The sequence below is a fragment of the Trichosurus vulpecula genome, chromosome 2 (assembly GCF_011100635.1).
Source record: "Trichosurus vulpecula isolate mTriVul1 chromosome 2, mTriVul1.pri, whole genome shotgun sequence".
Lineage (NCBI taxonomy): Eukaryota > Metazoa > Chordata > Mammalia > Diprotodontia > Phalangeridae > Trichosurus > Trichosurus vulpecula.
The window spans coordinates 38,506,968-38,520,190 of record NC_050574.1 but is presented as its reverse complement, the minus strand read 5'-3'; the positions used below and the strand labels follow the sequence as shown (position 1 = coordinate 38,520,190).

Below are 13,223 nucleotides of genomic sequence, written 5' to 3'. Positions count from 1 at the left end.
GAGAGAGAGAGAGAGAGAGAGAGAGAGAGAGAGAATGAGAAGAAACTGCTGAGCATTTTATTATCCAAGTATAGAAAGCAGAAGAGTCATTTGGGCTTTGCCAAGGAGAATGCGCTGATTTGTGGATAGAGCTCTCAGTGATAAACCTTCTCTGAGACTAGGCCCTGATACTAATAGAACCATAAGAGGAAGCCTGACTCTGTACATCATCAATCCTGGGTGGAATTTGAACCCTGTAATCTACATAGCCTTCCTCCCATTGTGTATTGAATTATCCATCTGCCTGCACCTTCCTTTTGAGATTTATATGTGCATCTCAGAAAATCTATGGCAGTTTGGTGCACCAAAGCAGGAGCTGACTGTTCTCAGCCTCCCCAAGAAGATTTCTCACTAAATTATTTTCCCCCTGCAAACTCCTATGCTTTGCTTCCTCAGAGCATGGAAGTGGCCATGTGTTCAAAGGCTGTGCTACCAGAGTCAATTTGAGCAAATTATGCTATGCTGCAAAGGCTTCAAGTACCATTCTAGCAATATACCAGTCTGATATCCAAAGGTCCTACATAGCTAAGAAAAGAGGGGCTCAGTAGTGGATGGCTGGGGGCTGGTGGGTCCCATGGACACAGCAGCCCATGAATGAGAACATAAAGCATGGCCTTAAGGCCTTTGGAGCTTTCTTCCACTTCCACAGTGACAGTGGTGGCAAGGGACAGAGGGTGCTACATCACCAGTGTTTAAACTGTGGCCTCTACACATGGACTTAACTGTAGGTGTTTTAATGATCTTAAAGACCTTGGACACACTGTTGGGAAAACAGCTAGATATTCTCCTGTTAGAGCCAGAAGACAAAAGGAAGTTACAGATGAGTGGGAGGAAAGGAATTGTCAGAGTTTGTATTGAGGGCACCAGGACATTTGATCCCCTCCTATTCGTCTGGTTTGAGCCCCGACTGGAGTGTGTGACATTTCTGAGCTTAGGTCCAACCACCTCCAACTCAGAGGGTAAGTGGCCCCCTCAGGGTTATATGGTAGTAAAATGTGGACCCAGGTTCTTTGGCTCCCAGGCCAGTGCTCTTTCCACTTCACAGTCTCCATCTGAAACAAGAATTGTTTGGGCTGCGTGACTTTTCATCTGTGACACTGTACTCTGAGGTCTCTCCTAGACCTGCTCCACACCGCTCACATTCCAGTAATGCTTCGTTCCCAAGATCCCTGTTAGGTTGTTCAGTTTGTCTCTGTATTAGACGAATGAATTGCACAAAGGGCTTTTGCCCAGAGTCTCCTATCACATAGATTGCAGGGCCCCTGGTGCCTCAATGCTTTTGCTGCAGCTCCCTCTGGGATCTAATGCCCATTATCTGTCTCTGATCCAGGACTGAGTGGAATGGATGATTTGTGCTTGCCTAAGGCTGTCTGTGTTCCCTGGGTCATCATCTTGATCTCAACTCTGTTCAACTTTGCCACCTGCACAGAGGTTTTTGGTTTCTTAATTGACATGTAATTAGTGGTTGTAACAATAGTGTGGGCCAAGCAAATGATAGCTTTGCCTAAATTACGCTTTGGTGTTAGGCAGCATGGTCTGAGTTGCCATCATAAATGGCAATAGGGTTTCATAAAATAAACAGAAGTATAGATTACAAGGAAATACTTTGTTGCTGATTCATCAGTTCTGTAAAGTGGGACTTAGATTCTCATGTGCTCCAGCAATTTTAATCACAGGACTGGTGAGATTGTGGCAGGACCACACCTCTGATAATTTATTGACAGCTCGTTCCCAGTTTGTTCTTAGATATAATGGGGGGGGTGGTGTTTATTTTAAAATTGCAAGGAAATTCTGGATTTTCCTTCACTTGATAGCAAGTGTTGTCATGAGACTGACTGAGGAGCATTTGCAGAAGCCTCTGAGAAATTCCCGCCTTAGCCTTAAAACACCAAGGTACTTGAACTTGACTGTTCAGAAGGCCTCTAGTTTGACATGCTGTCTTTGCCTTAGGCCATTGAGTTGAAGAGATTCAGGGCAAAGGGAGTTTGGGGTCAAAAGCTTTGGGAGATGGTGACTGGAGCTGGAAGCAGCCTTGGGATGCCAGAGCACAGCAGCATTTAGGAAAAGCATTAGGGTTTTTTAAATCTTTTTCATCGCTATCATTCATCCATGGCCTCCATGTCCAAATACATCCCTCATCCTTCCTCCATCCATCAAGCCATCTCTTGCAACAGATTTCATTGAAAAGAAGAAAAAAGACATGAACCAAACTATCTACCACCTCAGCTGTGTCTAGTAGTGGATGAAGTATTCCACAGCCATATCTACTGTCTCTGCAGTGAGGGAAGGAAGGTGCAAGAACCCAGAATTTTAGAGCTAGAAAGATCATCTAGTCCAAGTCTTTCATTTTACAGATGAGGAAACTGAGGCCCAGAGACTCAGGTACTTTGCCTATGGTCACAAAGGTGGTTAGTGAATGGTAGAACTGGAATTTTGAATGAGGTCTTTGGCTCTGAATCCTTTGGAAGCCCCAGCTGCTCCTGCCATCTCCATCCTCCTGCCCCAAGTAGATACGCCGCCCCAATATCCATTTAGTGATGTTCCTCCTGACACCATTGTACTCAGGACTCCCTCTGCCCTAGATGTCTCATTTTTCACAGAGCACATTTTCCGAACCTCAACTTTTCATTTATCTCTCTTTCCTCCATATCTCATGGGTATTTGTGTACTTGTTTTCTTCCCCCCAACCTCCTTTTCTTCTCCATCAGGTTACAGGGTCTCTGTCATCTGTCTTCGAACCCCATTGCTAACCCACAGGACCTTGGATATGATGGTCACACTTCTTGTATGTTTGTTAAAATGAATTGAATGTGGGGTAGTTGCTTTCCACAGTGCCCGTCCCACAAAGTTACTGATTGTGGATGTGCCCTGACTATATTTAGCTTCTTTAATGACTTGTAGTGGATCCATCCTTAACATTTTATTTGTACTAGCATTCCGGCATGGTAAATGCCATGGAGTATTCCTTGTTGAAGAAAATGGCTGCACAGAGGTCCTCCATTGGCTCCTTCTGATGTAGAGGTGTTCCCAGGAGCTTGTAGGTTACTCCTCAGATTGTAAGCTCTGGCAGGTCCTACTACTAAGCTCTCTTTTGGGAGCCCAGCGATGGGTTGTATCTGTTGTCAGACGTGATTGTCACCAGACTGATCCATAACTGCCATAGAGGAACAGGATCAGATGGAGGAAGTAGCTCACAATGAAGTAGTAAATGTGGAAAATAGCTCCATGAATCTGCAGCAGATGTCAGTAGGCTCAGTCCTAGGGCCCTGAAGCCAAGCAGGGTATCTCTTCACTGGGATTCTCTGCCCTGCTAGGTCACAGCTCCATCCTGTCATTGATCTGTATTCGGCATCAGAATAGCTGCCTTCAGGGATGGGGAACGCCTGAGTTACCCCACCTCGTTCATAGGCACCATGGCAAAGCACCCTAGTACTGAGGTCTTGAATTCCATGTTACTTGAGGTCCTTTGTAGCTCTTTGGACGTCATTTGGGAGGCAAGGGGAAACCATTTTAAGGATTTTGGAGGTGGAACTCTGAGCACTAAGAAGGCCAACCTGACCTACTGATTGGGACCTTGGTAATCAGCCTTCTCATTTCATGGAGGCCAATCAGGGGCAAGGGGTTTAAGTGCCATGGGTCTCTTCACCAGGAGGTACTAGCAGAGCCTGAATTCAAACCCAGGCCCATTTGTCACTGCCCTCTGAGGGTTTACACTCAGAGATGGGGCTGTGGGTATGGAGCGCAGCATGAATGCAGATAAGTAAATTTTTAAAATAACATAAAAAGTAATTGGGAAGATATGGGGGTGGGGCGGCATCTCATGCATGATGTGGTACTTGTGCTGAGCCTTCACAGAGCTTAGATACTCTGTGAAGCGGCACACAGACTGGGAACCTCACATGGGCTGGTGTAAAAGGGGCAGAGGAAAACCATGGCCATTGTTCATCAGAGCCTCAGAGTTATGCTCAGGCCATTTGTCTTGGAGGAGGCCAGACCTGTAGCCATTAGATGTGTTACATAGTGAACTAAATGAAGAACCCAGATCATGTGAGAGCTGGCTGATAGCATTTGGGTTTAAAATACTGAGCATTCATTGCTCACCCAGTGCAGGCCAGATCCTTTGTAGTCAGGCCCAGTGTCTTATGCTGTCCCTCTAGGCTGGTCCATTAACCCTGTTTTCTCTGGGGTGAAACCAATCTCTGAAACTAGGCCTGTCCCATGAGCAATTAAAAGCTTTTAAGCCAAGCAATTGATGACTTCTGCTGTGGTCTACAAGTGGCCTGTGCTTGAGATCCCACCTGCCATCAGTCTGGTTGGGGGAGGGGGCACAGTGCCCCAGAGTAAGCAAGCTAGTTGCTTTTATCTTGCTAATGCAGGCTTTGCAGTGATTAAAAGTGATCACTAAAATGAGACACTTGTCTCTTGGAGACTGTAGATTGACTTCAGGGTCTGAGCCTCCCAGCAGCAGCTGAGCTTTTCTCTGGGCAGTGGCAGGAACATTAGATGGTCTTGTGCATTAGCGGCTTGCAGGAGAAAGGGGTGTGGGAGTATGTTCATCAGCTGGATGATTCAGCCTCTCAAAGGACATAGAAGGTTGATTTAGCCATTCAAGCAGGAACCACAAAATGACACCATGTGAATTTGAATTTCCTCCTATGGTTTTCCCTGTGACTTGAACCAGTTTTTAAATCTCTGCAGTAGCTCACATCTCTCTAGTTAGTGCCTGGAGGTTTACAAGGTCCTTTCCCCACAACAGCAACGTGAAGTAGTTAGTGCAAGAATCATCCCTATTTTACAGAGGAGGAAACTGAGGCAGAAGCCGGTATTTGCCCATGCTCAGAGTAATGCAACCCTGATCTGCCAACTCCTCATGTACTACTCTTTAGGCTGCACCAAGCTGCTGGAATGCCAAAGTAATTGATTGACCTTCTTCCCTCAGGGTTGAGTACTGAAGGCATCTACAGAGTGAGCGGAAATAAATCTGAGATGGAGAGCCTTCAGAGACAGTTTGATCAAGGTAAGGTTTATTGATTCAAAGCAACGTAAAGCTAAAGACAGCCTAGCTGGGGGCGGGAGCATAAGTGCAGGGTCTAGTGGCCAAGGGCTGGCCCAAGCCTCGCATCCCCCTCCCCGGGCTGGAGCACCCCCTGACCCAGACCTTCCTATCGAGACAATGGTGAAGTCCTCCATGGGGTGGAGTACGCTCTAGCTCCTGAACCAAGGAGGCAACAGAGGTGATGTGCCTCCAGGAGGAACCTGTGACCCAAAAGTGTGTTGCCTACTTGGTGTATATCCTCAAGGACTCTGGCTTGGACCCACAGACCCAGACAAGCCTTTTTTCACCAGGCACGTCATGCCTGTCTGATGGTAATGGAGGAACGGTGATGTGTTCACTATGTGAACTTTGAAAATCTGTAGTGATTGGACTGAAATCTTACAGAGGGTCGGGATCTCCTCCAGTTTGGGGTCTCCAGGGCTGTCCAGAAGTTTTGGCCTGGCCCACATCAAATTAACATGACCAAGAGTATCAGAAGCATTGAGTCCGTCTTAGCCATACTGCAAGAGGAAGTTCCTTTGAAGATAACAGACAAGGCAAGCCAAGGAGCACCCCCTGCTCCAGTCTCTGGGCCTTAAAGCCCCCAGCAGGGCCTGGTTTTACAGAGGGAGCCCTGTGAACAAGCCATCAGCACCATGCACACCCAGAGACATCCACCCTGTGTGGCAGTGCAGGGGTCCCCACTTCTCTACTGTCTCTTGATTCTGAACCCTTTGCAATTTGGCTTTTCACTGAAACTGCCCTCCACAAAGTTAGGGAGGATTCTTCCTGACCTCTCTGAAGACGCGGATGCTGCTGATCACTCTCTTCTCCTGCATAGACATTCTCATCTTTCCAGGTCTTGGTGACACCGCTCTCTGATGGCTTTCTTCCTACCTGTCCTTTTGGCTCTTTGGCTGGATCTTTATTCAGGTTGTACCCACTAACTGGGGGCATCCCCAAAGGTCCTTCCCTGAATGCTCCTCTCTTCTCCCTCTGTCCTATCTCACTGGGTGATCTCATCAGGTTCAGATGTCATTTCTACGTAGGGGATTCTCAGATCTAAACATCCACCCCAGTCTCTCCTGAGCTGCAGACTGACATTACTCAGGACCTTTAGGACCTCTCCAACTCAACCTGCTCCCCCCAGTCCTCCCCTCTCCCCAACTTCCCTGTTCCCTCCTTCCAGTCCGCCAGCCTTACCACCTCAGGGTCACCCCACATATCCGATCTCATCAAGTTTTGTTTTTCTGTCTTCCCAACATCTCACGATGATGCCCCTCCTCTCCTCTGACTTCCCTAGCCAGCCCCCTTCCCCCCCTTGTAGGCCTGCACCATCGCAACAGCTGCCAGTGGGTCAGCCAGCCCTGAGTCCCTCCTCTGTCAGCCACCGCTGTGATTTTCTTAATGCTTGGGTCTGATCACGTCACTCCCTACTCAGTACACTTCCCTTGTTTGGCTTTAAAAGCCCTTCACAAGCTGGTCCCTCCTACCTTCCAGTCTTCTTACATCTTATTCCCCATCTTGCTTCACTGACCCTCTCACTATTCCTCCCACATGACACCCAGATCCTGACTTTGTTCTTCCTCCTAGCTTCCTTCAAAACTTAACTTAAATCCCACCTTCTGCAAGAGGCCATCCGTCACCCCCGCTCCCACCCCCATGCCTTCCCTTTCACATGAGCTTCCAGTAATGCTCTTTATAACTTGGGCAGACACAGGCACTCACGTGTCATCTCCTAGACGGTAGAAACTTGTTTTTGGTGTTTGTCATCATTGTTGTTTGGTAGTTTGTTTGCCTTTCTTTGTATCCCCAGTGTTTAGTCCAGTGCCTGGCCCATAGTGATGAATAAATGTTTGTTGTTGCCTGACTGGCCGTGTGCCAGCATGGTGCCAGGCTCTGGGGATGCAAGTACAGACAGTGAGACAGTCCTTGCTTGTGAGGAGCTTCTCTGGCAATGGGGGTGAAAACACCACACGTGAGTGTAGACAGAGCAAGGGAAGAAGACATACAAAGGAGCACAGAGTTGTTGGAAGAGGACACGAACACTTGAGAAAAACAGGAAGGCCTTCATGCCGAAGTTGGTGTTTGAGCTGTGTCTGAGAAGAAAACAGGAGCCCAAGGAGGGGAGGCCAGAGTACACAGGCCCTGAGGGGACCACAGGGGCACTGAGAGCCAGCCTTCCTAAGCTGGCTGCCCCCATGCTGCATCCCCTCGAGCCATCTCTCTCTCCTGTCTGAGATGTGAGTCCTCACAATTTGGCATGTGTGTCCTCTCCTGTGGTTGGGAACATTGTCCTCCTCTTCCTCCTCCTCGTCCTCCTGCTCCTGCTCCTCCTCCTCCTCCTCCTCCTGAGTATGCTCGGTTCTCTCTCTGTCTCAGGTAAGCCCTTGGCATCCATCCGAACCACTAGGGCAGTGCCTCACCCTTCATAAACACTGAGTTGAGTTTCATGGCAGGGGCTGTCCTTGCCCTGCTGGTCACGGTGCTCCTCCCAGACCCAGCACACCTGGCTGCCTTCCTTCAGTCTTCTCTCCCCTCCATGCTCCATTAGCTCCTGCTTCCAGTACCTTCCTTTGCTGAGCCTGCTTCTTCATCTCTTGGACTCAGCTGCAAGGTCTCTTCTCTCCCTGATTTTCTGGGACCCCGTGTGGTCCCAAGGCAGACAAGATGGTTGGGATCCTCCTTAACTAGGTGGGAGAGTTGGGTTCTCCTTTGATGGGAGGTGAGGTATGAACAACTGCTGGGTGGGACAGATCACACTGTGGTTTTTCCCTCCACCCCCAGAAGAAGCCTTGAAGGCAAACTTGACACAAAAATGGGATGACTTGTAGCCTGTGTGTAGGATGTAGGCTATGAGCCTTGGTGGGGGGGTTCACACTAGTTAATTGACTACCTTCTTTCTGAGTCACTGACCCACTGACACAAGTCAAGATGGAAGGTGCTCACTTGTATTGACCTTGGGGCCTTGGATCAAAAGATCTGGGTTGGAGTTTTAGCAGGATCCAGGGATCTGTCATCCAGAAAGCTGCCCTCTTTCTTGGCCTCCTACATGCCTTCTCCCATCTCTGAGGGTCCCCAATGCCTGGAATGCACCTTTCCTCCAAGCCTCCCAGTTGCTGGTGCCCTCCCCGCCAAACTGCCTCTGATTTAATACGTGAACATTCAGGAAGCACTGTGCCAAGTCCTGGGATGACAGGGCCTGCCCTCGGAGAGCTCACATTCTGCTGGCAAAGACAGAGGAGACATCTGCTTCACATCACACGGGCACGGTGGCAGGCCTCTTCACTCACATCGTTGTCGTGGAGGACATGCCATGTTCCTCATGTTAGTCCTCTTGGTGGTGCCTAGGACTTGGGCCAGCTCACATCTGCACAGGGGTTTCTCCTGGGCCTCGGGGCTGGTGGTGCTTGTCCCTGAGTGCTGGCAGCAGGCGCCAGGGTGGGGGCCCAGGGCTGGGGGAGGCACCTGCTGCTTCCTGGCTTTTGTTCTCTGCTGTGTCCTTGTTTTCACTCTTTGGAATGGAAGCTCCTCCCAAGTAGACGCTTTTCATCCTTGCCCTGCGTCTGACAGAGCAGGCATCTCAGTCCGTGCTTGTGTATGGATTGATGGGTTGCTCTGTGGGGCAGCTCAGACCTTGCCTGTGTTCTCATAGTCTAGAGGGGACTCTCCTTGGTGACCGTCGAGTCTGTCCCATCGCTCTCGAGCTGTGTCCTTTCTCCTTTGTCCTAACAACTCGCTACAAGGCTGGTGTTTTTACATCTGTTGAGTTGATCCTTCTGTTTCTTTGCAGACCACAACCTGGACCTGGCTGAAAAGGACTTCACCGTGAATACTGTGGCAGGTGCCATGAAGAGCTTCTTTTCTGAGCTGCCAGACCCCCTGGTGCCCTACAGCATGCAGAACGACCTGGTGGAGGCCCACAGTGAGTGCAGGGGAGGGCTGGACCTGGCCTGGGTTCTGTGCAGTGTGAATCTTGTCACCTCCTAGGAGAGGTGGGGACTTGGCAGTTGCTCTTCCCAAGATGTTTTTTGTTTCCCAAATGCTCAGCATGCTGCCCTAAGCCTGGCACAGAGTCACCCCTGGTGTTCTCCATAGTGTGGCCTCCTGGTGGGGCCTGCCTCCCCTCTGCAGGGTCCTGTTCTTCATATCCTTCACAGAAGGACAAGGCCATTCCTCACAGGTCAGAAAGCTTCTCCTGTATTACTGGATCAGATGCTGTGGGACTGTGAGTCAGGAGACTCTCACTTTGACTTTCATGTCCCTCCTCTGACCAGAGGCCTGTGCTCCAGGGCTGCTGTCTCACGGCCAATCGATGAGTGCTAAGGCTTCGCTGCAGTTGGAACAGGGCCAGGGAGTCCACAGCAGGGACCATCGCCCAACATTTGTTAGGTTTGGTGAATCTCTGGTGGGTCCTCCTGGTCTCCATCCTCATAAACAGGGAAGTTTCTGCCACTGAGGTTGTTAACCAGCCATCCCTACTTGCCCATTCTGGGAAATTCTTACCCACATCCCCCACACCACACCCCCCATCACTTTGTCAGGAGACCAAGAAAAGTGCTTATTTGTATTAAACTAACATTAGCCAAGCCTGCTCCTAGTGGCTCCCACACTCGGCTCTCCCCACCTTCTCCTAATTCCCCGCTGTGTCCAAGCTCACCCTCTTAACCTTGAGACAGCTGGGAATGACGGAAGGTGGACTTTGTGCTCAAACCGTCAGACTGCAGAGGCTGGAGGCATTGTCAGGCTTCACTCCCTCACTTACCCAGGGTGGGGCACCAAGCAGGGTGTAGCCTGGTCACCAGACCTAAACCAGGCGTGGGAATCCTCACAGGATTTCCCAGCAGGTGCACAGCACTCCCCAAGGTCACAGCATGAATGAAAGATGAAGCCAGGGAGGCTGCGTTCACTGTGACCTTGGAGAGGGCCCTCGCCTGAGAGGAAGCTGAGCCCGTGTGAGGCTGGGCAACTTGACTAGGGCCATAGCCGCTAAGGTCTGCCCAACTCCCAGCCCTCTGCCCACCATCACACCAACCTCCTACGTGACACCAAAGTCCCTTCCCTCTCTGATCGTCTCTGTCTCAGAGGAAGCCAGTCTGGCATACTAGAAGGAACTGGAGGTGGGCAGCCTGCCTGTGGGACTGGAGGGATGGAGGGGTGGGGCGGCAGGGAGAGTCACTTCACCTTGCCCCCCTTTTAGCAGCCACTTCCTTAAATGCTCAGTGGTTGGGACTCATACTACTGCACCAGTCCGTCCCTGCCTGGGGTGTGTCAGTTAGAGTCAAAACAGAACAGAGAGCCTTGGGGCTCTTCCAGCCCCATCCCCTGTTGTGCAGATGAGGAAACTGAGACCCACAATGGGAGGGAGGCTTTCCCAATGCCAGCCGGATACATGTGAACAGCCGGGATTCAGATTCAGATTCAGGTCTTCTGGGGCTAAGTGAGGCTTCAAGCAAGAGCCTTAATTAACTTTTCTGGACATCAGTGAGGTTAAAGGGTAGGGGAATTAATGGAGATGTTTGGACAACTGAGGACCAAGAGTCCACCAGAGAGAGTGAGATGGAGGAAGGGTTGGAGCAAGAGCAGGTTCTTAATTCAAGGTGCTGCCATTCCTTTGAGTGCTTCTGTCCCCTAAACACAGCTGTGTTTACCTCAGTCCAACGCTTCCACATAGACCTGCACTGAGCTCGTGTCTGCCAAGGCTGCACCATTATTCCATTAAGGAAGCTTGAAGCCATACACGTGGGCCTCACGTTTTCCAAAACAACTTCACCATCTATTTGGACTGAAGCCATTTAAAAGTGAAGGCCACAGAAAGAGGAATACTGAAAGTTCACAGCTGGGATTTCTTAGCTTTTTACAAGGCGCTATCTTCAGAATAACCTTGTGGGGAGGTTCCCTTTTTAGAAGAGGAGACAGGACCTCATGGAGGGGGCTCACCTGTCTCAGCAAGGCTTCCAGAGCTGGTGACTTTGGAAACCAGGATTTGAACCCATTTCGCAGGCTCCATGGCCAGGGTTCTTTCCATTATATCCTATTGTCTCTTTGTCATTGAGAGAGAAAGGCAGTTAGTGATTCACTGTTATTAAGGCATAGATTTTGAACTTTCTTAGTTCATTATATTCTGCTCAGATGTTAAGCCACAAACATTTCTGTAGCACTGACTACATGCCAGGCTAAGGGGATACCAAGAAGGGCAGAAAGTGCCGCCCCCACCTTCAGGAAGCCCTAAATCTGCTGTGGAGACAGCTACAGGTGACTGTACGTGCAGCATTCCTCTGGTGCCTTGGGAGGCATTCTGGGCTGTCTGCTGAGCCCGGTCTGGCCTTCCTAGCCTCCTCTGCCAACACTCACACTCCCCCCAGAGAAACTTCATCCCCATGGTGGGTTAAAGATGAAATGACTGAGGAAGCAAAGATTTGAGCTTCCGAGCATTTTGATTTATTAAGTAATACATGCCAGTTGCCTAAGAAACCAGGACGAGGGCCCTTCCTCAGCCTAGGGCTGGTCCCCAAATATAGGGGGAGACAGACTTTTATACATTAAAAACAACTAAATAAGACCAGTTAATTAGAAGAAAAGCATTAACCTGGATACAAAATTAGGTAATCTGATTTCTGATCAGAGAAAAAATTAGGTATTTTGCAGGGGAAGAGGGAAAATAGGTACAGTTCCCTGAATTCAGAAAATGAAGTGTCCCACTGCCCCCAAGTGTCTGTAAACAATCAGAGGAACATGGAAACAATAACTGACTAACCAGCATGGGACCAGTTTTCAGATAAGACATAAGGGTTGCTTGAGATATACAATTGTGAGACAGCTGCTTGCATCAATCTTTGGCTCTGACCAGGTTTCTGGTCCTTAGTTTAAGGGTCTCTGAGCTGCAGGAAGAGGGGGTCCAGCTTTCCGGCCACGCAGGGAATTCCCACAGTTGAATAAAGTTTTCTCACAGAACAGAAATTGGACTAGAGCCATCATTGACTAGAAAGGGCCCTGAGCCAGCTCTGGGATGGACTCACAGGGTGGAGGCAGTGGGGTTCCCTGAATTCCCACAGTTCCCCACTTGTGGTCCTCATCCCCTCAATATCCTCACCCCGAACATATTTCCCAGATCACTCCTTGGCTCCCAGGGTATCCTGCCCCTGGATTCTCATGCCTGGCGTAGAGTGAGCACTTAAGAAGCGCTCAGATCCCAGCTTTGCACCAAGCAGCGTCTCCTCTAAATGAACAACTCTTAATTTTTCCCACAACCCCTCATTTCACAGAGGAGAACACTGAGGTTCAGAAAGGTTAGTTGTTTGACTGAATGCATGGCTTAGAAGCAGCATAGCCAGAGCTTGGGCCCTAGTGTCCAGAGCGGGGCGCCAGGACAGGGAAGGAAAGTGGAGACAACTTCCCCAGCTGAAAAGATTGGGCAGGAAAGGGCAGGAGCTAATGAATTCTTTTTCCCTTGAGTAGGTGACTGCTCATACCACCAGGAAGGTGTAGAAAGGCTTCTTGGTCATATCTGAGCTGACGTCTTGGGGCCCCCCCAATCTCTGAGAGTCTCTTGTCTTCAGTCGGTGTCCAGGCAGCTCTCTCTCCCCTTCCGATGTACACCCTGTCCAGTATCCAAAGGAGCTTGGGAGCCTAGATTTCGAGTCAGGCTGGGAGAACATAAAATGTTTGTGATAACACAGCATGCTTTTCATGGATGTTTGCTGAGTGTGGGAATAAGAGCCAATTTTTAGAACTGAAAAGATGACTTTAAATCAGCACCAGATCTGGAAAGGATCTTTACGTTATCAATTTTTAGACCATAAAGGGTTAGCATGTCAGAGCTGGATGGGGCCTTATACCAGCGAATCTGGGTGATGGAAGGGACCTCAGAGATGAAAGTGATGGTAGAAAAATAGATTTGTCGATGGAACGTAATAGCTAGTCCACCTGCCTCACTTTTAGTATGAGCAAATTGAGCCCCAAATGTGTCTTGCCTAAAGTCACACAGCAAACCATTGGCAGAATTAAGATGGAAACCCAAGGGCTCTGGCTCCCACCTAAGTGCTTGTTAACATACCATACTGCTTAGTTAACTCTTCTTCCCTTATTAAAAAATAATTAAATTACCCAAAAAGCCAAAATCTAAATGGATAGAAAATAGAAGCTAGAT

At 49.3% G+C, this 13,223-nt stretch overlaps 1 protein-coding gene across 1 annotated transcript in view; it reads left to right on the top strand.

The window, feature by feature from the left end:
* The window catches only part of ARHGAP35 (Rho GTPase activating protein 35), a 160,580-nt gene that overhangs the window by 132,624 nt on the left and 14,733 nt on the right, over nt 1-13,223 (top strand). Inside the window, exons 4-5 of the mRNA XM_036746981.1 lie at nt 4,979-5,056; nt 8,868-8,999. Coding sequence (XP_036602876.1) covers nt 4,979-5,056; nt 8,868-8,999 — 210 coding nt within the window. The remainder of the gene's footprint in view (nt 1-4,978; nt 5,057-8,867; nt 9,000-13,223) is intronic.